Source organism: Ictalurus furcatus, chromosome 8 (genome assembly GCF_023375685.1).
Source record: "Ictalurus furcatus strain D&B chromosome 8, Billie_1.0, whole genome shotgun sequence".
Lineage (NCBI taxonomy): Eukaryota > Metazoa > Chordata > Actinopteri > Siluriformes > Ictaluridae > Ictalurus > Ictalurus furcatus.
In genome coordinates this window covers 7,188,613-7,211,653 of record NC_071262.1, presented here as the reverse complement: position 1 = coordinate 7,211,653, position 23,041 = coordinate 7,188,613, and the positions used below count along the sequence as shown (strand labels likewise).

The following is a 23,041-nucleotide window of genomic DNA, read 5'->3' as shown; positions in this document are numbered from 1 at the left end:
TATTCTAATTAAGCAAATAAATGTGGCTAGTAAAAACAGTGCAAACCAGCCCATGTTCTCGGTTCACGTGTGTATTGCAGTGGGTGGGGGGACTTGAAAAGGAGTAGAACAGACCACACCATCAAGGTACTTTGCACCACAAAGAAATATTTAAACCAACTGGAGCATGTTATGTTTAAACACACATATCAAATGAAATATTTATGCCTTGTCTTATTGGTTTGTCTCTTGGTTTTGTCAATAAAAACCTACCTGCATTTGCATCCAAACCTGTGTGCTTTATGACAATCTTTCCTTAAGATTGATTTCTAATCAGTAGGAAAGCTTTTTTCCTATTACAATACACTAGTCCAAAATTCAAAAGTGAAGCAGATATACACAGCTCTACTGTCATAAATTAAATAAACACCATCAAACATCAAATCAAAATACAGCACATAATAATCCAGGTGTGGTGTTTCTTGTCTACAAAACCACAAGATGGCAATATTGTTGCATGAATCTGTGCATGGTTGAATCCATACAGTCTGAGACCACTAGTGAAAACGCTTTTATTTTGCATTCTTTTCTAAATTAACACAACAATTTTCATTGCAAATTATTGACCATAACTTGAAAGAAAAGTAGAATCATTAAAATATTTATAATAATTTCAGAGTTTCTTAGTATTTGATATGTCCCCTTTTTTCTTTAATGACCGTGTGCACTCAAGCTAGCATGGACTCCACAAGTTTAGATCAGACTCATCAGAGTTTCATCTGGAAAACCTGAGGAAAATCTCACCTTTTGTACAAAGCAGTTAACATGGTCAATATCACAAATTTGCTTACACTTAAATAGGGACCTAGAAATATTGCAGAATCTTGAATATAAAATATTCAACATGTTAAACACTTTCTTTGTTTTAAATATTTCAAAATTATCAAACCTTTTAATTTTAAATAAAATAAAAAATAAATTAAAAAAACTCAGACTTTTGGACCCCACTGTACATACATAAGAGCAAAAGAAACAGTAATTCTATTAAACCCTGGAATTTAATGCATACTTACTTACTACATACATCTGTGGCATAGCATTATAAACACAAACTAAAACCCAGATTTTAAAACAAAAACACTGAATCAAATCACAGGACATGAATTTTCAGTAGCATGTAAAACTGCTGACATGAAGGGAATCTGAAGTATGCCTTGAGACAAAATAGCAACGTGAGGAATATGCCACTGTTAAGGTGAGAAAACAGGGAATTAAATAACAGTGGCACAGCCTTGGAATAATTTTCAGTTTACCAACAAGCAAGAAAAAAAACTAAATATCTAGAATACCAAAGTTTAGCCTGGCTACTGCTGTGATTGCTGGGGAAATAATATATTTATTGTCACTACAGTACAATACAATAAATTTTGCATGGTACAAAATAAAAGGCAACATTTACAAAGTACAATCAGTTGTTTGTTAACAAACTCTTAAGCAGATTACAAGTTGACATAAGCAGATTACAAAGATATCCATCTAAAAAATAGTGATATCCATTTAATCTAACTCAAAAACAGCAGTAGCAGATATATGATCTAAGCCTGAGCAGTCTTTCAAAAGCTTTCAGCCAGCAGCATATTAAGATGTAATCAAGCCAAACATACTATTTGTCATGGTACATGGAACATATTGAAGACAACTATTACGTGAACTTTAATTTATAGTAAGTGTATAAATCTGTAAGTTTATAACCAGTGCATTTGTGTGGCTTTTTCACTTTGGGTGTAATAATTTATATAAAAAGTGGACTTCACTGGGGATTGTGGTTTTAATGACTGTCTCATGCCTAACAACTTTCAATACATTTAACTGCTCATTTTATTTCTCTTACTACCATTATCTCTTGACTCTGCCAATTCTGGAGATGCTGTCAACCCCATTGAGTCTTCTACACCAGAGTGCAGACATGCCACCCTATCAGGGTGTCTGAAGCACACAGTTAAATTACACAGCAGCAACTGAGTCTTCGCTGGAAACAAATAATGAAAAATAGATCAAACTAGGTTATCAAGGACAAACAAACCATTAGAACTGATACATGCTGCAATATGTCTAATTCAGTGAAATCAACTGTAATGACTGTAGGATACAAGTACACAAACCATAATAGATTGTAATAATCTGCACTGTGCTCCAATATAATAACAAATGTTTGTAGCAACTTAAGGTAAGAATTTAGTAGCATTGTGGTTTAGACTTCTGCATGTGACATCCATTAAGTCATGCACCACCTTTAATATTATACATGACTCCCATTTGACTTTCCTCTTTTCTGCAGCTAACTCTCACAACTGATAGGCATCAACAGATGTTAATCAGGGTCAGAGCACTGCTGTAAGAGGAGTTTCGTCCAAAACAGTTTGCCAACCTGTGACCTGTATCAGTTCATCTAAAAATGTACAGCCACTAGGGTAAAACACTGTCATGTTCTTACTAAGCCTTTGTGTTTTTTTTGTTGTTGTTGTTGTTGTTTTAACTGAGGCTGTGTCCTCTGTTCCAAGCTACCACACAGGACCCTTACACCAGTCTAAAGAAAATGATCAATGCACAATTTTAACCTTTTTTTCTAACACAATGACAGTTTGAAGAACAGTTGTCAAATAAATAGGGTGTAAACCTGGCTCACAAACTTTGATGTATCATTACTAAAAGAATTCTATACACAGTTGTCATTTTTAATTATAAGGTGGCACTTACAGTATGTATAGTTCCTTCAATGAAGATTAAAAACCTATTCTCACATACTGAGTGCATCAAATCTAAATAAAAACCACAAACAAACAGACCAGAGGTTTGTGTATTGCAAATAACCTATATTTTCATTTATCTGTCTGTTCTGATTAAAGAAAATGATGACTAAATTATTGAGAAATGGATTTATAAAGAGTGGCTATATGCTAGATACAATTAAATGTTCAATTATAATCATTTGTAATAAATTTTGGATAAATATCAAATGTTAGCACAGTTAGCTCCACAATTAAATAATCAAAATAGTCTGGTGGCTATTTGGTTTATACACACATTACAATTGTTTTAAATGTCAGCATCAAATTATGAATTAACTAGGCTAAATCATTACTGTTGTTCACACCTTCCAACTGATCCAAAGTCTCAGAAATAGTATCCAGCTTCATCAGTATGCAATCCAGATCAACAGTGGAAGCAGTGAACACCAAATCTATGGACATGTCCATTTTCTCCTTCTGGAACAGATCGAATAAACATTAAACAAATACTGAATAAATAAATGTAACAATAAGGAAAAAAAAGTCAAACAATAAAACTCTGCATGGCCCAGTCTGACATGTTATTGCATCCATTCATGCTATATAGAGTCTAGAGACTGAGTGTAGAGACTGTATACAGGTGCATCTCATAAAATTAAAATATCATGGAAAAAGCATTATTTTTTTCCCCATAATTTAATTCAAAAAGTGGAACTTTAATATATTATATATAAAACACATAAAATTTAATATTTCAAGCCTTTTTTAATCTTAAAGTTTTAATCTTGATGATTACGGCTTACTGCTCATAGAAATCAAACATCCAGTATCTGAAAATATTTGAATAAAAATTTACAATACAGAAATGTCGACCTTCTGAAAAGTATTTTAATTTATGCACTCAATACTTGGTTGGGGCTCCTTTTGCACAAATTACTGCATCAATGCGGCGTGGCTAGTTGGCAATCAGCCTGTGGGAATGCTGATGTGTTATGGAAGCCCAGATTGCTTTGATAGTGACCTTCAGCTCGTCTGTATTGTTGGGTCTGGTGTCTCTCATAGATTCTCTTTGGGGTTCAGGTCAGGCGAGGTGGCTGGCCAATCAAGTACACTAATACCATGGTCAGTAAACCAGTTACTTGTAGTTTTGGCATTGTGGGCAGGTGCCGTCCTGCTGGAAAAGGAAATCAGCAACTACATAAAGCTTGTCAGCAGACGAAAGCATGAAGTGCTCTAAAACCTGGTAGACTCTCAACTTGAGAAAACACAGTGGACCAATACCAGCAGATGACATGGCACCCCAAATCATCACTGACTGTGGAAACTTCACACTGGACTTCAAGCAACTTGCATTCTGTGTCTCCACTCTTTCTCCAGACTCTGGAACCTTGATTTCCAAATGAAATGCAAAATTTACTTTCATCTTTAAAGTGTGTGTACTGAACCAGACAGAGATTAAAGGCTCAGGAAACATTTGCAGGTGTTTTGAGTTAATTAGCTGATTACAGCTCTTCTCAGGTCGACATTTCTTATTAACTTTTTTATTCTAATAGTTTGAGATACTGGATTTTTTTTTTTATTTCCATGAGCTGTAAGGCATAATCATTAAGATTAAAACAAACAAACAAAAAAAAAAGGCTTGAAATATTTCACTTTATGTATAAATGGTCTGCACTTATATAGCACTTTATAATGAATCTAGAATATATTAAAGTTCCACTTTTTGAATTAAATTATGGAATAAAACAAACTTTTCCATGATATTCTAATTTTTTCTTATGCACCTGTATGTAGAGTGCCATAGTATTTGTCCTATAGAACAAAATCTGCACTGAAATGCAATAGATGAAAAATAAAAGCAAAAATATACCAACTATTTTTGCATCTGATGAAAACTCTAAAACGGATTTCTGCCATAAAATTATCAACCACACTGAACTTGTTTCAGTTTTTTATTATTATTATTATCAGTAGCAAACAGTTGTTAATCAAACCCAAGTGTGTTTTACAATATTTCACTAGCAGTTTAAATAGAAATTAAAAAGCATCTTCAGTTTATTATTATTATTTAAATCAGCGTTTACTCTTGGGTTGTCTTTTGATTTGCAACTATACGTTGGTCAACTAGAATGTCTCCGGAGCCGCAGATAACAGCTTTACACTGGACGAATTCGTTCTTCAGCCTCTTGAGGGATTTTGCGAGTTGAGGATCAGTCCTCAGTACCACCATGTCGTACGTCATCCAGGTCACATTCACTGGGAGCAGAGAATGGGGAAACTGTTACTACGCTGTTAATATAGCTAGATTTCTGTTACAGAGCACTATAAACTTCTGGTTTGCTGTATATGCACTTCACCTGAAATTTTCTCCATCTGTTCGGTCATCCTCTCTAAATCTTTACTGCATTCTAAAGTTTCACGACCAAAATCCTCGTATTGTTCCCCAGCTGAAGCATTGTCAACCATCTAAAAACCGAGATAGCAAGCTAGCTAAATTAGTTAGCGAGTGCTAGCTAAAATACGCAATATTTAGCCACATTCGCGTACATCTTTTATACAAGAAGCAAATTAAAAAGTTAGTGAGCCGCTACGAGTTAATAATAAGTCAATAAGCAGTGTAAAATGGTCTGGTAAACAGACCTACTGGATAACTACTTTTTATGTGCTAGCTACAAATCTGCCGAGCTATCGGACAAGGTTATCGCAAACAATTCGTTAGCAAGCTTGGTTTCCAGTTTAGCTAATATCTTTAGCTGTCTTTACATTGCCTAAGTACAGGTAACAGGACTTATATAATTTACGTAAAGAATTACATCACCTTGATAAAGTAACTTTCGATGGTTTACGTCAAACGCGACTTTTGTTAGAGGCTGCCAGGGTTTGAAGGAAATTTCTGACGAGTTTCTCTCCGTCTCCGTGGGCACGCAAAGCTCTCCTGAAGCACGCGCGAAAATTGAAGGACACAACAGAAACGCCCGGTTTGCGTTCCACAATTAATGTGCTCCCGAAACACTGAAAAGTTCATATAGGCAGGTCTGTATGCAAGGTTATTATAGTTTTGCATTTTTCATTAGTTTTTATTTTTATTTTGTATTGACTTTGTTTTCAAGTTCAGTTTAGTTTTAATTAGTTTTTAAAGCGGGTTTGCTAGTTTAGTTTAGATTTTTTTTTGGAAAATGCTTAGTTTTAGTTTAGTTTTTTATTAGTTTTAATCTTTTGTAATATGGGTTATTTGTCAAGGCCAGAAAAAGTATTGTGTAATAAAAATTCAACAAAAACATCATACAATTTTAGAAATATGTACTCAACAATAACACCAGTACATAAAATGTACATATGGGCACAAATAAGCTGACACACCCATGAAAGATGCTGTTAATCCTCTCTTGCTCCAACCATCTACACATAGGGTCAGCTTCCTCGCACCCATAATGATCTCTCTTAATTTCTGCTTTGCTGTATCCATCTTAGCCCCAATAAGGCTGTTGACTCTTGCAGCTCCAGGTGTTTTGAACTTTGGTTCGAGTAAAGTGGCGACCTTTTTGAAGGCAACTCACACAGTTATGTAGACATCCCGGTATCAATAAACATATTAACCAGCGCTTCCTCCCGCTTGTGGTGTTCCTGCGTATTTACTAACCAGCAGCTATCGGTTCTCCGGTGAAAGCACTGCCGTAGTGTTCTCTGTCCTGCGGTTGTCTCGGTCATGCTGTCTAGCCCTGTTTCGGGGGAGGGGGGCTTGGCGTTCTCCTTTACCTTATTAAGGTAAGCTAGGGTAGCCTCTCTGTGCGCGCTTCTCAAATGTACTTTCAAATTCGTGGGATTTTTCCCTTTAATAAATTGTCCACATATTTCACCACCTTCCACTGGAAGACACTTGCTTTTTATGTGACACACAGTCATATTCAAAGTAATCCCAAATAGGACTCTGCCGCTTTCTTCCGATTTACGGTACCGTCATGATACCAGGCGAGGAGCATGGGCAGTGTGCTGTATTCAGTTTAACATGGAATGTCGTAATTTCCGGGTTCCCAGTCGGAAATGTCAACTCTGAAAGATATTTGCTCTGTGGAAGACATTGACAAAGACGTAAACTAAGGACATTTACTCTATAATTGTATTTTATTTTAGTTAGTTTTGCAAACAGATAATATAGTTTTAGTTAGTTATCGTTTTTTAAAAAATGCCTGGTTTTTATTTCGATTTCAATTAACGACAATGTTTTTTCACATCTAGTTTTCATTTCGTTCGTTTTCGTTTACGATTATAACCTTGTCTGTATGTCGTACAGTGAAAATAATGAATAAGCCAATTACTGATTTTAAGTGAAAATTTGAAAATAAGTGAGAGGTTGTTCCCTTAAGCCCCTAACCATCAATTATAATCTATAGCCCTGTTGAAAAATCTAGCTTGGTCTGACCAGCTGTGTTTCCAAAACGCAGTCAGAGCTGGTTATACTGATAGACCATAACACAACAGTAAGACTAATAGAAAATCTCAAACATTTATTGATTCATTGAGGCAAGGAATAAAGACGATGGAAAATAATTTAACACTTGACAAAGATGATCTACGACCATGACAAGCTCAGCATGTGATTTGGATGCTGGTAGCTGTAAAACCAAGCTGGATTTTTCAGTATACAAATAAATAAAATGTCCATTTTTGTTATATCAGCCTACATTGTCTGGCTTCCAAATTAGTTGTAGAAAGAGAAATTATATGTTTATCAAATTATCAATTATCAAATAATTCCTCATGCAACACATCTGCTGGACTGAAATAAAAATGAAAGCTGCTTTAATGAAAAGCTAAATGAGTTTTCTTCCCTACTGTGGTATTAATGATAACTGTGGGCATTCTATTTATTTATTTATTTATTTATTTATTTTTGCTGTTGTTGTGATAGTGCAACGAAAATTGTATATAATTGTCAATAATTTGGTATGGTGTTGAAGTGGTCTTGAATGAACATGATCTAGAGGCAAATATACATTTGCCTCTAGATCATATTCATTCAAGACCACTTCAACAGGGACACTGTAAGTTGGGGCTCCATTAAGTTTTCTCCAAACCACAATTCAAACCTCTTGTATTTTAGCAGTCACTGCAATGTCCAGTGTTTAAGGAAGTAAATACATGATAATGATATATCTACTTTTGGCATTTTTATTGTTTGGGTCAATATAATCTTTTCATTTTTATTAAAAGTGGGATAATAGTCAATTTATATATATATATATATATATATATATATATATATATATATATATATATATATATATATATATATATATATATATATATAAAGGTTTGTTGATTATTTCCATATTTTATTTGCATTCACACCAATGCACACACAGGATCCAAAAGGATATTTCACTGTACAAAACATATTGTATATGCATCTTAAAAATCACTCAGTAATCTTAAATGTATCCTTTAAATGACAAAAAAACTGACCAAAGAGTGAATATAGTCATATAACTAGAAAGAGAAAGTAACCAATAAGAAGAAAGAAGGGAGGTGCCAGGTATGCATGAATAAAACTGGTGCGACAGGTGACAGCACTGACGAGAGTGCAAGGGCAAACAATGGCAGAGTGAAGAAAGATATTAGACCTCTCAACTGGTGATCTGTTTTTAAAAGAAGAGAACAAGAAATCTTTCCGGACCATAGAAGAAACAGTGTATTACATCTGGAGCCACTTGAGCCATTTGAATCCAGACAGGAGCATCTTATGAAGCAATAATCATGGCATCATATGAACAAGGTCAGTCTCCAACTCGATGTGGTCCACAATTCCCCAGCTTGGGACAGGAGCCTCCAGAGCTGAGCCTTTACAGCGATAATTACTATCCTCCTCCATCATTGCCAAGTCCACAGAGGACAAACCCCTCCTCATATGATCTTGGGGAATATGCAACTTCATCTCCTAACCCATACCTGTGGTTCAGTGGTACTGGGATCAACACTTCTGCATATCTGGGTGGTGCACCAGGTCCTGCTGTATCTTCCTTTGTTCCACAGCACTATGGCATGCAGAGGCCCTACATTGGGCAAGGAGGTCCTGGGGGTGGTGGAGAACTGGGATGGTTCTCAATACCTTCTCAGGAGGACCTAATGAAGCTGGTCAGACCACCCTACTCATACTCTGCACTCATTGCAATGGCAATACATGGTGCTCCAGACCGGCGCCTGACTCTGAGCCAGATTTACCAGTATGTAGCAGATAATTTTCCTTTCTACAATAAGAGCAAAGCTGGCTGGCAGAACTCCATTCGTCACAACCTATCACTGAACGACTGTTTCAAGAAAGTTCCTCGGGATGAAGATGACCCTGGTAAGAACTCTTGAGTGTGTTTGTCTTTTAATTGTCTTAAGCCATTTTGAATATTGGTGGGCAAGGTTTTCTGGGAGGTTTTTACGTGGTATCATATTCCAGTCAAATTCATGTCAAATCTTTCTCTCTCACTCTTAAGGTAAAGGTAATTACTGGACCCTTGACCCAAACTGTGAAAAGATGTTTGACAATGGCAACTTCAGGCGCAAGAGGAAGAGAAAGTCTGATGGTCTTGCTGGGGAGGGCAACTCTGGAGGAACTCTTAGCTCAGAGGCAGGAGATGGGAGTGGGAGCTCTAAAAATGCAACGCTTGACATTTCAACCTCATCTGAGAAAGCTCCAGCCATGCCCCCCCCACCTTGCCTGAGCAACTTTCTGACAGAAATGTCTGGGGTATCAGCTGGGTCTCTGGAGGTGGATGGAGAAATTATTAATCGCTCCATTCCTCTCAGTCTGCCAGTGGATGGCACACAAAGACCAACCCAAACATCAGGCTTCAGCTCCTACTCCCCTGGTTCCATAGTCCCTGAGTGGGCATCATCTCTCCCACCAGCTCCTCCTATTTCCCCCTCAGGTTCTCATGCCACTTTAGGCTACAGCAGCCCTGCTCTCAACCAGTTCAGTGGCCATTTCTACCCTGGCTTGAACTCAACTGGCATTCTGTACCCCCGAGAGGGCACAGAGGTGTGATAGAACTGGTCAAAAGTCAACAGTCAATAAGAAATAGCACAAGCTGCATAGTAAACTGCAGCCAGAGATTGGTGAGGGAGAAAAAAAGCTTCACACATACACACACTTACTACCAGTTGACTGGTTTTGGTTGAATGCTGAAATGGCCCCGTGAGTGTGAGATTACAGCAGATTCCCACAGGAACAGCTTAGTCAGCATCATGATATGCGTGATACTAACAAAGGCCACCAGCAGCTTCAAAGTGAGGTCTGCTGCTGACATTATGCCATTCCGTCCAACTATCTTTGCTGATCATATCACTAAAACTGTAAGCACTTGTACTAAACACTGAACATGACTTAAAAAAAAAAAGTCTCTAACCAGCAGAGTAACCTTAGAGAACGTGCATGGGGCGCAACATTGTTCATTCTACACCTGTAATTTGATCCTTTCAGTTTTTTAAACTTTGTCTGTTTAATGGAAAGTTGTGATGTCTTTTTATTTCTAACAGTGTGAGTAAATGTTGTACAGAGTTTTATGTGTGTCTTCTGTTACTTTTTTAATAAAGAATTGTCAACAGTATCCAGTGTTTAATCAACTGAACACAATAATGATTTACTAAATTATAACTCTGAGAGAGCAGTAAGTAAGTAGGTCTGGATAAGGGTCATAAATGCCATAAATGTAAATGTAAGTTTTTTAATGCAAAATCCCCATTCAGCTAAAGACTAAATGGATGGCACAAATACATGATTATTAAAAATGTCTAATTAGTCTAGTCCCAGTTTTGATTCAACATTACAAATTTTTAAAAATATTTTAAATCTTTTTTTTTTTTTTAACTTTGTATTACATTGTTGTAAGAGCTATTATGTTACATATTACATTAGGTACAAAAATTATAGTTAATGGAAAGCATATGTAACTTCCCTAAATATGAAATGTAACTAAAGCAACTGTGTTAATTAGCTCAAATTTTGTAAATAATATAAAAAAAAAATTAAGTGAACTATAAGTGGGGGAAAACAGAACATTAAAAACTAACAAGCTTCCATAGTTGCAAAAGCTCTTTAAGGAAACAGGGTCAGATAACCAAAAATATATATAGCCAATATATATATATATATATATATATATATATATATATATATATATATATATATATATATATATATTGGCTCTTTATTTGAAAGAATCTAATTGAAGTATTCAGTTTTAGGAAATTTAGAGAAAAGAAAATTAGCTGGCCTCATTTTCCATATGACCAAAAACAAGATAAATTCTATATGTCCTTTTATGAGAAAAATGTAGAGTAATCCACAATAAGGTAGGCTCAACTTCTGAACATTCAATAATACAATAGTTTTAAATAAATATCAAGTTTATATTCCTGTTATAATGTCAGATCACATTTCATGCCATATTTAGCTTTTAAAAATTATAATGTGACTTATCCATGCACACAAAGAAACTTCCAAATATTTAACGAGTGTGACCATAGTTATATACAGCATACACCTTTAACTGGGTGCTTGCCAGAATTTCTTTACAAATTGCAGAGTGTAGGGTTTTGCAGGGCACCAAGAAATGCCTTATGGTTGGTTTCTGGGGCTAGTTGTTGAAGCAGGTAAGTGTGATTCTTTGCTCTGCATGTGTAGAGCTATTCTACAGTCGATGCCCTGAAGCAAAAAAGATGAAGGCAAACAATGTTCCCTAAATCTGTGGCTAACCAAGTCATTACCGTGATTTTTAATATTATGTAAAAGCTGTAACATAAGCTGTGGAGACACTGAGATTTTTTTTATCTGCCATGCAAGTATGGAGTACAATCTTCTTTCCGATATCAGTCTTCTTACTGTTGAAGCTTACATGATTACATTTTCACGATAATTACCTGGGCATAGACTAGTAGTCATGATTTTACTTGTTCCCTGTGGGCAACGAAAAAAGATCAATTAATAGAATCAGCAAATTTAAACAGCAGTGAAGTCACTAGACATAAGAGTATCTGACAGATTACACAAATTTCACTTGTTTGGTGTGTTTACAACCTGCATCCTTCTCCATACTGCCTTAAGGACATTATTTACCCCTAAACATAAACAGTACTCTTGCAACTGAATAGAAAATTAAAGATGTAGAGCATAGTGAGTTTTCTTCGCACAGTCCCCAAATGTAGTTAAAAAAAGGCCTGGAGCACATGTGGGAGCACTGATCTATTTAGTACAGATATTTTTCTAATCTGTCTGCATGACAAAGAGAGCAGATTGTTCACTTTCACTGAGTAATTGAGATTACCAACAGACAAAATGTTCCACCAAATTACCTGACCCAACAGTAATCATATGGGTGTCTGTGACAGTCAATCATTAGCTGTCAGCAAATGCTAAAATGTTTTCTTCAAGAAACTTATCTGTGCTAAGACTTCACATGAGATCATATAGCAACCGTTTTGCATAACAGCTCATAACAGAGGCACAACAGCAGGAGACTGATATTATGACTGATTTGTGGCTCCTGTTTGGCTCTGAGCTGCAATTGGCAAGAGTGAGATGGTTATCATCAAGCACTGTTATGATGGAAAAACAAATGCTTTGAGGACATAAAAAGAGAGCAGTTCTCTCCTAAAAATATGGGCCAATGTAAATGGAAGGTTTATTTTTTTTGTCTGAACATGCAGAGTTACTATCAATCATTTCTTTGGCACATGGTTGATCTTACCTTGTCAACCTCAATGAAATTTAATTGTCGTTTAGCACTTTCTTTGACTTAAGATGCCAAAAGAGATAAAGGACATGAATATACCGGCAATGTCAGACACAAATTTTCAAAAAGTTGTTGTGACCTTTAGCCTATCCCAACCTGATTTCACATAATGAAATTTCCAACTGTTTAACACAAATCTGTAACATGGTTTTATCATTCCACTTCTTGTTCTTTGTTGTCTATTACAAAAATCTTCCAGGCCATCCATAATACAGAAATGTGGACTTGACTATTACAAAAATCTTCCAGGCCATCCATAATACAGAAATGTGGACTTGACTAATGCTTGTTGACATTTCATAACAACTGCTGCTTATTTCTCTTTATAGACCCTAGTAAAAGTCTTTATTTAACAACTATGTGCTCTCTACCTTTAAAGTTTTTGTCTGGTTAATATTATTGACAATAGTCCCAATTATTAAACAATCTTTTTGTATGGTAATGAAGTAGATTAAATATGCTTGACAAAAACATTAAGGGCCCCAGCATTCATTCCTTGATTCCTTGAGCTTTCCAATGCCGTAGGGGTGGAGAATTATTGTTCAGCAGCTTAACCTGATTAAATCTATAAATCTCCAACTAGACCGGCTGCCTGTAAAGTAGTGTGTACAAATGCAGAGAGAGAGAGAGACACACACACACACACACACACACACACACACACACACACACACACACACACACACACACTAGTACTTTCCAGGAAATTAAGATTAAATTAATTGAAATTATTTACTTTTTGAAGTAACATTTGTTGTAGCTAAAAGTATTTATGTATAGATTATTTTATATATAGATTTCATTATCCTAAATAATAATAATGATATTAATACCTGATAAGAAAAAAATATATATATATATATAGTATATAACAGCATATGATTACCTGATTCTGAGAATAAAACTTTTTGTGTAATTCAGGTATGTAAACCCCCTTGTTTGCTCTTGTTATAGAACAAAATTTTCCAAATAAGAAGGAATTATTATTAGCCGCTAGAGCTGGAGTATTCCATTGCTTGTCAGGTTATTAAAAGAAAAAATTTATTGAACTAAGTAGTGCATCTTGGCTACAAAATGATATCAGTTCTGAGAGGTCCATATACACTCACTGAACACTAGGAACATTATACTAATAGTGCATAGGGCCTCCTTTTGCTCTCAAAAAAAAAGCTAGTAGAAGTACTTCTGTCTTGTCCGAATTAAGTAAAAGGAAGTTAATAAGCATCCAGTGTCTAATGTCCTACACGTTCCTCAACTTTATCAAACTGGTGTCTGTCATCTGGCTTTGCTGAAACATAAACTGTGTGGCATCAGCATAACAGTGGAAGCCAATTCCATGTTTACGAATAATTTGTCCCAGAGGTAGCATATATAAAGAAAAAAGCAGTGGGCCTGAAACAGAATCTTGCAGAACACCAAACTTTACCTCCTTTGAGATTATGGTCCATGTGGACATGATTGCATCACATAATTCCTGCAGCTTTTTCAGGCACACATTCACACTATGAATCTCCCTTCTACCACATCCCAAAGGTGTTCTATTGGATTCAGATTCAGTGACTGGGAAGGCCACTGAAGAACACTGAACTCATTGTCATGTTCATGAAACTAGTTTGAGACGACTTTTGCTTTATGACATGGTGCATTATGCTGGAACTAGCCATTAGAAGATGGGTAAATTGTGGCCATGAAGGGAATGCTATGGCATTCAAACAATGATTGGTATTAATGGGCCCAAAGTGGACCATATCTGCATGATTTTATTGCACTGCTGCCAGACAATTAGCTGATTAGATAACTGCATGAATGAGTAGGTGTACAGGTGTTCCTTATAAAGTGTTCAGTATATGAAACAAGTAGGACCCCCTACTTCTACTCTATTGGCTTGAATGGAAATAGAAAATGAACTATTTTGACCTCCCCTTATACAAAGAGTTACCTACAGTATATCAATGCCCTTTTCTAGCATGTTTGCTTAGATACAAGACAAGATACAAGTGATGTAGATGAGTATGAAACTGCTGATTTGATTATGTTGGAGTGTTATTCAGGTCACAGGTATATATGCAATGTTGACACCATAAACTCCAAACAGACAGGGTTAAATCCATCAAGATAAAGAAATGTGCTAGCAGAGGGGCCCATAATTGAGATTAAAATCAGAAATTATACAAGAGTTAATATTGTTTAATCACATTTAATACTAGTAGAATTTCCAATATATTACAGAAAAAAATTGGGATTTTTTGTTTGTTTTTTTAAAATATAATTTTAGTGACAATAACTATTTTGCTTTTTATTGCATTACCGTAATATAAGGCAAATTGCTATGCTGCCAAAACAACACCAAACAGTGACCACACGCTGCACTGTTATGAGTAAAACAGTATTGGCCTTTTAGTTGTGTTTAGTAAACTCAGATTGAGAACTCCAGGAAGAGATGATGGAAGAGGCAGGCCTTCCAGTTCTAGCTCTGTTGTCTGTAAATACTCGCGCACGCTCCAGACACATTAAGTGAGGAAGTTTCGGACAACTTTAACTTTGCATTCATTCTGTTTCTGCAGAGCTACTGCCCCCTCCAGTCAATCATGTGCTCACTATATTACTCATATTCCTAATGTGATTTTAACAAAGATTCACCAAAGGTCCTAGTACAAGAACCAACAAAAATATGGTTTTAAAACAATACTAAATTAGATATACTGTAGTCAAGTCACAAATACAATCTTATTATAAAGCTATAGGTTTAACATAATACAGAAACACAGCTAAATCATATGGTAGCAGATTTTAGGCAAATTATGATGATTGTGAAAACATGAAGACATTGTTTTGGCAGTGGAACAATCTGTCCTTCCAAGGAACCCCATTACTATTATATCCAAATCAACAGCTTGTTTCATTAAGAAATAAATGTTGTTAAAGTCTGGAGCAGAACTTATGGAATCATCCATGTTGCTTTCGTGTGATCTTCAGATGCATAGAACAAATGTCAAGCGTAGATGAATAGTGTAAATTTACAAAAGATTGAAAAATAAAACAGCACCTCCACTTTTTCCTTAATCCCAAAGTTAAAGTTTGTATCCAAAAATTATAAGCCAAGATGAATTTAGTGAAAGCAGGAAATTTCTTCTCATGTAAACATGTTCCTATATGTGGCATGGCTTTTATAGAATATTTAGGGACAATAGTGTTGGAAGACAACAAACACACTATTGAATTGCTCTATTATTTCACCCTACAATATTTGACATGTCAACATGGTGCAAATACAAGCATGTGACTGATTAATGAGGTAAAGTATGAACTGTTCTTATAACCAAATACCCACTTTAAGATTTGGTTACTGTAGACTTGGAGTGATCAGTGTAAATTTCCTGGTGATGGCCTCAGCAATAGTGTGCACATATGTCTGATTGCATTCCTTCAATTTAACTTGTGAAATGTGTTGACCTAATAACGATTCTTAAAACTTCACATCATACATTAGACTAAAAAAAAAATAGCTGCTGTGCCTCCCTGTGGAAGAAAAGTGAAGTGTCAGAATGTGTGTGTGTGTGTGTGTGTGTGTGTGTGTGTGTGTGTGTGTGTGTGTGTAGTATATCCTCTTTAACATCCTTTTTCTCAAATACATACACAGATGGGTGACAAATTGTGTTTTAGTATGTTGTTTAGCTACCACAAGCCACCAGAATAGCTTCCGTGCTCCTTGGCATAGATTCTGTAGAACTGTACTGGAGGAATGAACACCATTCTTCCTAATAAATATTCCCTTAATTGGTGTTTGATGGTAGTAGTGGAGAGCACTGTCTAACACTTCAGTCCAAAATCTCCCATAGGTGTAAAATTCGGTTGAGATCTGGTGACTGCATAGCATATAATTTGCATCATTTTCATCCACATCAAACCAGTCACTCCCATCAGTATCGAAATGTTTCATCACCAACAGGGATGATTCTAGAAGTTCTACAGGATTTGACTTCATACTTTATCAAATGTATTTCTTAATGTTTGAAATGAGCTGTTGGTTTATATATAATAGTAATGGGGTTCCTGGGAAAGATACATTGACTTCAATGTGTTCAGCTTTTCATATTCATCGTAATTCACCTAAAATCATCATCATATCATACCATATGATTTAATTGTCTTTATGTATTATCATATTCCTAATGTGATTTTAACAAGAACTGCAGATTCACTAAAGTTTCATGTGCTAGAAAAAATATGGTTTAAAAATACTTTTAAGTAAGATTTATTCCTGAATATAGGTGCATCTCAAAAAATTTTAATATCATGGAAAAGTTCATTTTCAATGCATGTCAGAGCACAAACCAAGCCATTAAGTCCAAGGAATTGTCTGTAGACCTTCGAGAGAGGATTGTATCGAGGCACAGATCTTGGGAAGGGTTCAGAAACATTTCTGCAAAGGCCAATGAGCACAGTGGCCTCCATAATCTGTAAATGGAAGAAGTTTGGAACCACCAGGACTCTTCCTAGAGCTGGCTGCCCGGCCAAACTGAGCGATCAGGAGAGAAGGGCCTTAGTCAGGGAGGTGACCAAAAACCCAATGGTCACTCTGACAGAGCTCCAGCATTTATCTGTGGAGGGAGGAGAACCTTCCAGAAGAACAACTATCTCTGCAGCACTCCACCAATCAGGCCTGTATGGTAGAGTGGCCAGACGGAAGCCATTCCTCAGTAAAAGTCACATGACAGCCTGCCTGGAGTTTTCCAAAAGGCACCTGAAGGACTCTCAGACCATGATGAAACAAAGATTGGCCTGAATGGCAAGCGTCATGTCTGGAGGAAACCAGGCACCACTCATCACTTGGACAATACCATCCCTACAGTGAAGCATAGTGGTGGCAGCATCATGCTGTGGGGATGTTTTTCAGCGGCAGGAACTGGGAGACTAGTCAGGATCGAGGGAAAGATGAATGCAGCAATGTACAGAGACATCCTTGATGAAAACCTGCTCCAGAGCACTCTGGACCTCAGACTAGGGTGAAGGTTTATCTTCCAACAGGACAATGACCCTAAGCACACAGCCAAGATAACAAAGGAGTAGCTACATGACAACTCTGTGAATGTCCTTGAGTGGCCCAGCCAGAGCCCAGACTTGAACCGATTGAACATCTTTGGAGAGATATAGTAATGCAGTGAGCACCTGAGTAAATGAAATGAGTACGTGAGTGAATGAAATGAATGATACAGTACGTGATACATACAAAAGTCCTACATGTTCTACGCATAAATTAATGTGAGAGCTGGGTATAAAAAAAGAAGAAAACACAGAGGCAGCATTTTAATAGGATGTACATTTGAAGTTCAACTGTGTTTACATTTTGAGCAGGATCAAAAGCTACCGGTGGCCCATAAGTTGAAGTGTAAGCACGCCTAAAGTAAACATTGTGAGGAGATGGCGGGGGATTAGGACTGTTAAGATTCAGTGGACTGTGACTTAGGCATGTAGAGTCTGGAATTTCCATAGAAACAAGTAGCATGCTTTGCATAAATTCAATCAAATTAGCCCATTTAGTCATTGTGTTAGGCCCAGGAACAATGTCTCCAGTTAACAGACTAACTAAGCTGCTCTTTTGTTGTTTTATTCGCTTTTTATATGCTCTAACCCTCATCTCACCTGATTTGCAGTCCTCATCCCTCCTGTAAGCTTTTATGCCATTTACTAGTCAGGTCCAGCAACTGCCTGCTGAACAAAAGACACTCTGAGATGAATAGGCCCTCAGGGTCCCTAGGCTCAGAGGTTTTGGGATATGTCTGTCTGTTTCGTTCTTCTTTCTTTCTTTTATAATAAAATATTATAAACAAACAGACAAAAAACTAAATATTTTTATATATTCATTTTAAAAATTACCCCGTGTAAACAAGCTCGCCCCCCTCTGCCCCCCCTAAATTTGGAATTATATCGCACCAGCCCTTTTTTGAAATTTGATGCAGTGCATGCTATTGAATGCCATTCATCTTCATTTATCTTCACTATCATTATTTCATTATCACAGCTTGCTAAGTATTATATCCACAGCTATGAAAGAATATGTTTGTTAATTCTCCCCAAGCAGATATTCTTTTAACTGAACGGTGTTTGTTTTGTGCCACACATAATTCATGAATGCTGCTCATTGACCATTCACGTGCCTGTCTTGATACTCAAGAAAGCATATTGTTTGGAGGAGACATGGTATAAATGTTAAGTTATTATATATTATAGACATATTTATATTTATATGTTTATATTCATATTATATTTACACTCTGGCCATGTGAAATAAAAAAATGACATTTTTATTATTTTATTTAATTAATTCTTTTATTAGCTCACTTGTAGAGATCACAGAGTGACAGAGTGACAGTGAAAAATTATTTGCAGTAATCCTGAAGAGAGAGAGAGAGAGAGAGAGAGAGAGAGTTTGTAATGGTAGCCTGTTTAAGTCTATACAATTCAAATGCAAGGAAAGTCCTGAAACAAAGGGAAAAAGCCACAAAAATATTGAGAATTCATATCTTTAGTATAATATGTTGGTCTAAAAACTTTTTTTTCACACCAAATAGTACACCTTTTAATGTACACCTGGTGTGTTTGAAGAACACACTGCAACCAGCAATGTCAGCCTTGCAAGACTTACAGCTTCTTAAGAGCTACAATACCAAACTTGTAGTAAATTAAATAACCACTCTGGCCACACAGTGGCAGTATAAAACTAACGAACGTAACTAGACGTACCATAGAAGAAATTCACACGAACCAATCAGATGGCAGGTTGCCTTTTAAAACGGGGAAGCTTGAAGTCAAAACATACACTTTTGTAATTTGACAAGAAAAAAAAAAAGCGGAGAAAAAAAAGAGAACGTGCTTAAGAAAGAAGTCGCCGCCGTATAAATGGTGGTTGGTAAGCAAGATTTGTTGAATGAAAAATAGAATAGAGATGGTTGCTGCGGTTGTAATTGATAGTAAGCCGTAAACGACTGCTGTAAACTAGCCAGCCATTTAGAAGAGTTTACCAATCTATATTCATGCTAATCTATCAGGCTAGCTAATAACCTGGTGTACATGCATGGCTTCATTTCTCGAGGTTTGGTAAGCTTCATAATGTTCGACACTACGAATATAACTACGAGTTATGTTTTGCAGTTAGAGGGGCGCCTTTTCACAATGTGAAACTACATCATCGTGGGTCACTAAATTCAGAAATCCTACCGATGGACATGCTTGACACATTCTGTCAGAATCTGATAGTCTGGAAAAATATGGGCTTACAGAAGATGTTCAGAAGAGTATTTGATTTAAGTGTATCTCGTTGTTTTCAGGCATTCCCTTATTTACAGGACCAACGGGTTTAATAGTGCCGTTTATTGCTGAAAATGTTGGGGTATTTGTGTGGGAATGTATTGCATTAGATCACAGGATTCCAGCCCTGGTCATGGAATAACCCGTGTCCTACACATTTGAGTGTCTTCCCTGCTCCAACACACATATTTCAACTTATAATAAAATAATGTTAATTACCTGAAGTTGAATGAGGTGTGTTGAAGCAGGGAGCTCACGAAAATGTACAGGATAGAGGCTACTCCAGGACCAGGATCGGGAGCCTGTGTTCTGGCTTAAGTATTTGTCTATGCTAGAGTGTCGAAGGCCATGGATGCTATAGTCTACATTGATCAAGAAAATGGCACACTCGCTGCTCCATCCATAAAAGCTCGCCAGAGGCTTCACTCTGCTCCTGGTAAGCTGGAGTCATTTCACACTAACTTGACTTGATGGAATAGTGCTTTTTGTCAAGGTTATTTCATTACACACTGGTATGCATAACTGTTTAGTTTATGATGGTTTATATGTATGGTGTTGTGGTGTGTGTTTTTCTATGCACCCATGGTAGAAACAAATTTCCTCTTTGAGGACTAATAAATTATCTATCTATCTATCTATCTTTATAGAGCATCTCCTAAAAACTCCACTGAAGACATGGCTTGGCGCTCCTGCACAGTCAAGCCGCAAAGCTTTGGGAACAGTTAATAAGATTGTAGTCACTCCAGCAGTCACTCATAAAGTTGATATGCCGAATATACCCCTTGCGGTCCAGGTTGGTTGTTGAAATATCACTTACTTACCATTTTATTTATTCTGGAGATATGACTAACTCCCTTTTTTGTTAAAGCAATGTAAAGTGGCTCCTCAGCCTGTTGGTGAGGACTACCCAGAGATTGAGAAGTGCTTCCCGTATGACCCGAGTGGTATGTCCCTTTCAGAATTGAAATTTGAACAATTCAAGGAAGTCACAAGCATGAATGACTCTAAAGGGTTTTTAATCTACGTACACTAGCAACCACTGTATTGCACAGTTTCTGCATTTTCAGGCTAAATGTATGTCAATATTTGAGTCCTAACATTTCTACCATCTGACATCCTGATGTTTTAGATGATAAATGCATAATGTTCTCTTGGTTCCTGTGTTTTTGGCAGTTCTCACTAACTGGTGATGTACTATTCATAAATTTGGTGTTTACTATACTGTGTTTGATTAAGGACCAATGTTTTTTAAAGTTCATTTGATGATTCTTGCGTGATGTATCCAGTGCTGTGAAGAAATATTTCACTTGTTTCCTGATTTCTTCTGTCTTTTAGTATCTCCTACTAAATAGTTCTAGATCTTCAAATGAAATGCAGTATAAAACAAAAGCAACCTGATTAAACACAATACAGATTTAATTATTTTTTTAAAAAAATTTTATTGAAGCAAAAAGCTATCAAACACGTATCACAAATGTGAAAAACTAATTGCTCCCTTAAACCTAAAATCTGGCTGTGCCACTTTTAGCAGCAATAACTGCAACCAAATGCTTCTGATGGATCAGACTTTCAGAGTGCTGTGGTGGAATTTTGGCTCACTAAATGCTTTAGTTCCTGCACACTGGAGGGTTTTTGAACATGAACTGTATGTTTAAGGTCCTGTCACAGCATCTCAATTGGTTCTAGTCAGGACTTTGACTAGGCCATTCCAAAACTATTAATGGCTCAAAGTTAAATTAGAGATGGACTCACTCCTGTTCTTTGGATCACTGTCTTGCTGCATAATCCAGTTGTGCCTGAGTTTCAACTTGCAGACTGAAGACCAGACATTCTCCTTTAAGATTTTCTGGTAGAGATCAGAAATCATGTTTCCCCTCAATCACTGCAAGTTGCCCAGGTCCTGAAGCAGCAAAGCATCCCCACACCATCACACTAGCACCACCATGCTTGACTAAAGGTATGATCTTCTTTTCGTGGAATTCTGTGTTTGGTTTATGCCAGATTTAACAAGACCCCTGTCTTTCAAACAGTTCCACTTTCAACTCCTCAAACCACAGAATATTCTCCCAATGGGTTTGAAGATCAGTGTGTGTTTAGGCAAATTTCAGACAAGCCTTAATGTTCTTTTGGGTTAGCAGTGGTTTTCACCTCTCCACACTTCCATGGATGCCATTTTTTGCCTATTGTCTTTCTGACAGTGGAGTCATGAACAATAACCTTTTATTGCTGCAAGAGAGACCTATAGTTCCATTGATGTCCTTGGTTCTTTTCTGACTTCCTGGATGAGTAGTTGCAGTGCTCTTGGAGGAATTCTGTAAGGTTAGCCACTTCTGGGAAGGTTCACTACTGTGCTGTTTCCATTTGTAGATAATGGCTCTCACTGTGGTTCTTGGGAGTCCCATCAACTTCATTATTTCTGGAATTTTTCAATTTTGGTAGTTATTGGGTAAGATAACCTTTTTATCCAACTTCATACTGTTTTTAATTAAATAATTTAAAAAATAGTTTCTATTTACTGCAAACCCTGTTCAGTTAACGCAACACTTAATCAGGCCTGGTTGTGTCTAGTCCAGCTAATCCCAGTTATAAATGCTGTTTCATAGATTTGGGGAAGTAGTACCTATGGGGGTGAATAAATTTTCACACAGGCCCACAAACGGAAGAAATCAGAATGGTGCAAATATTTTTTCATAGCACTGTAAGTGAATTAAATGTCATGCCATCATTATTTTAGAATGTTTAATGCCTGTAAATTCACATGATTGTCTTGAACCATCTACAGACTTTGAAATATACTCTGTACCTCAAGAAGTCTTCCTCAGCCAGTTTTCACTGGCTGGTTTGGGAAAACAGGAGTGGCCTCTAAATGTGCTCGAAGAGGATTTTAGTATGATTCAATCATGTTTGCCACTGTCTCCCCTCAAGATGCCTTCAGGTATCATAATCTGATAAGTTCTGTCTGAATAACTATCATACTTGTGAAGATGCAACTAAATAATCTGTTTTTATACAGCACATTGTAGAGATGACCTGGAAGCATTCCTAGACACAATCAGTGAGCTGACTGTGGATTTACCATCTGAGTGTGACTCATGATGCTGAAATATTACACTTTCTTTATACTAAACTTAATTTTGTAATAAAGTTTTCTTTTTACAAATATTTTGATTATCTTTGCTGTCTCTT

General features: G+C 36.5%; 3 protein-coding genes across 9 annotated transcripts; 2 read left to right on the top strand and 1 right to left on the bottom strand.

Annotated features, from left to right (window-relative positions):
* Positions 1-568: 568 nt before the first annotated feature.
* syce3 (synaptonemal complex central element protein 3) lies at positions 569-5,722 on the bottom strand. Of its 2 annotated transcripts, XR_008386514.1 has the most exons (5): positions 5,587-5,722; positions 5,126-5,234; positions 4,853-5,024; positions 3,134-3,245; positions 569-2,008 (listed from the first exon to the last, which is right to left on the bottom strand). XR_008386514.1 is itself a non-coding variant. In XM_053630474.1 (4 exons), exons 2-4 carry the CDS (start codon positions 5,232-5,234, stop codon positions 3,221-3,223), a joined length of 306 nt encoding a protein of 101 aa, XP_053486449.1. In that variant the 5' UTR covers positions 5,587-5,722; the 3' UTR covers positions 3,011-3,220. The 2 variants fall into 2 exon arrangements, 1 of the variants encoding a protein (XP_053486449.1); XM_053630474.1 differs by lacking the exon at positions 569-2,008 and having other exon boundaries at positions 3,011-3,245.
* A 2,447-nt stretch (positions 5,723-8,169) lies between these two features.
* Positions 8,170-10,606, top strand: foxi3b (forkhead box I3b). The gene is made up of 2 exons (XM_053630468.1): positions 8,170-9,111; positions 9,251-10,606. Exons 1-2 carry the CDS (start codon positions 8,523-8,525, stop codon positions 9,799-9,801), a joined length of 1,140 nt encoding a protein of 379 aa, XP_053486443.1. The 5' UTR covers positions 8,170-8,522; the 3' UTR covers positions 9,802-10,606.
* An 8,743-nt stretch (positions 10,607-19,349) lies between these two features.
* pttg1 (PTTG1 regulator of sister chromatid separation, securin) lies at positions 19,350-23,015 on the top strand. 6 transcript variants are annotated; one of them, XR_008386510.1, is made up of 8 exons: positions 19,352-19,457; positions 20,191-20,291; positions 20,503-20,648; positions 20,724-21,812; positions 22,223-22,301; positions 22,459-22,553; positions 22,638-22,790; positions 22,869-23,015. XR_008386510.1 is itself a non-coding variant. In XM_053630471.1 (6 exons), exons 2-6 carry the CDS (start codon positions 20,204-20,206, stop codon positions 22,949-22,951), a joined length of 546 nt encoding a protein of 181 aa, XP_053486446.1. In that variant the 5' UTR covers positions 19,355-19,457; positions 20,191-20,203; the 3' UTR covers positions 22,952-23,015. The 6 variants fall into 6 exon arrangements, 2 of the variants coding, with proteins under 2 accessions (XP_053486446.1, XP_053486447.1); XR_008386512.1 differs by lacking the exon at positions 22,459-22,553 and having other exon boundaries at positions 19,353-19,457; XR_008386511.1 differs by lacking the exon at positions 22,459-22,553 and having other exon boundaries at positions 19,350-19,457; positions 20,724-22,301.
* Positions 23,016-23,041: the final 26 nt, after the last annotated feature.

Excerpts from the sequence above, each read along its gene's own strand:
- syce3 (XM_053630474.1), bottom strand. The coding sequence starts at position 5,234 with ATGGTTGACAATGCTTCAGCTGGGGAACAATACGAGGATTTTGGTCGT. Across the intron at positions 5,025-5,125 it reads ACAGATGGAGAAAATTTCAG|TGAATGTGACCTGGATGACG; the intron begins GTGAAGTGCATA and ends CTCTGCTCCCAG. Across the intron at positions 3,246-4,852 it reads AATCAAAAGACAACCCAAGA|AAGGAGAAAATGGACATGTC; the intron begins GTAAACGCTGAT and ends GATCTGTTCCAG.
- foxi3b (XM_053630468.1), top strand. The coding sequence starts at position 8,523 with ATGGCATCATATGAACAAGGTCAGTCTCCAACTCGATGTGGTCCACAA. Across the intron at positions 9,112-9,250 it reads TCGGGATGAAGATGACCCTG|GTAAAGGTAATTACTGGACC; the intron begins GTAAGAACTCTT and ends CTCACTCTTAAG.
- pttg1 (XM_053630471.1), top strand. The coding sequence starts at position 20,204 with ATGGATGCTATAGTCTACATTGATCAAGAAAATGGCACACTCGCTGCT. Across the intron at positions 20,649-20,723 it reads ATATACCCCTTGCGGTCCAG|CAATGTAAAGTGGCTCCTCA; the intron begins GTTGGTTGTTGA and ends TTTTTGTTAAAG. Across the intron at positions 20,800-22,637 it reads CTTCCCGTATGACCCGAGTG|ACTTTGAAATATACTCTGTA; the intron begins GTATGTCCCTTT and ends AACCATCTACAG.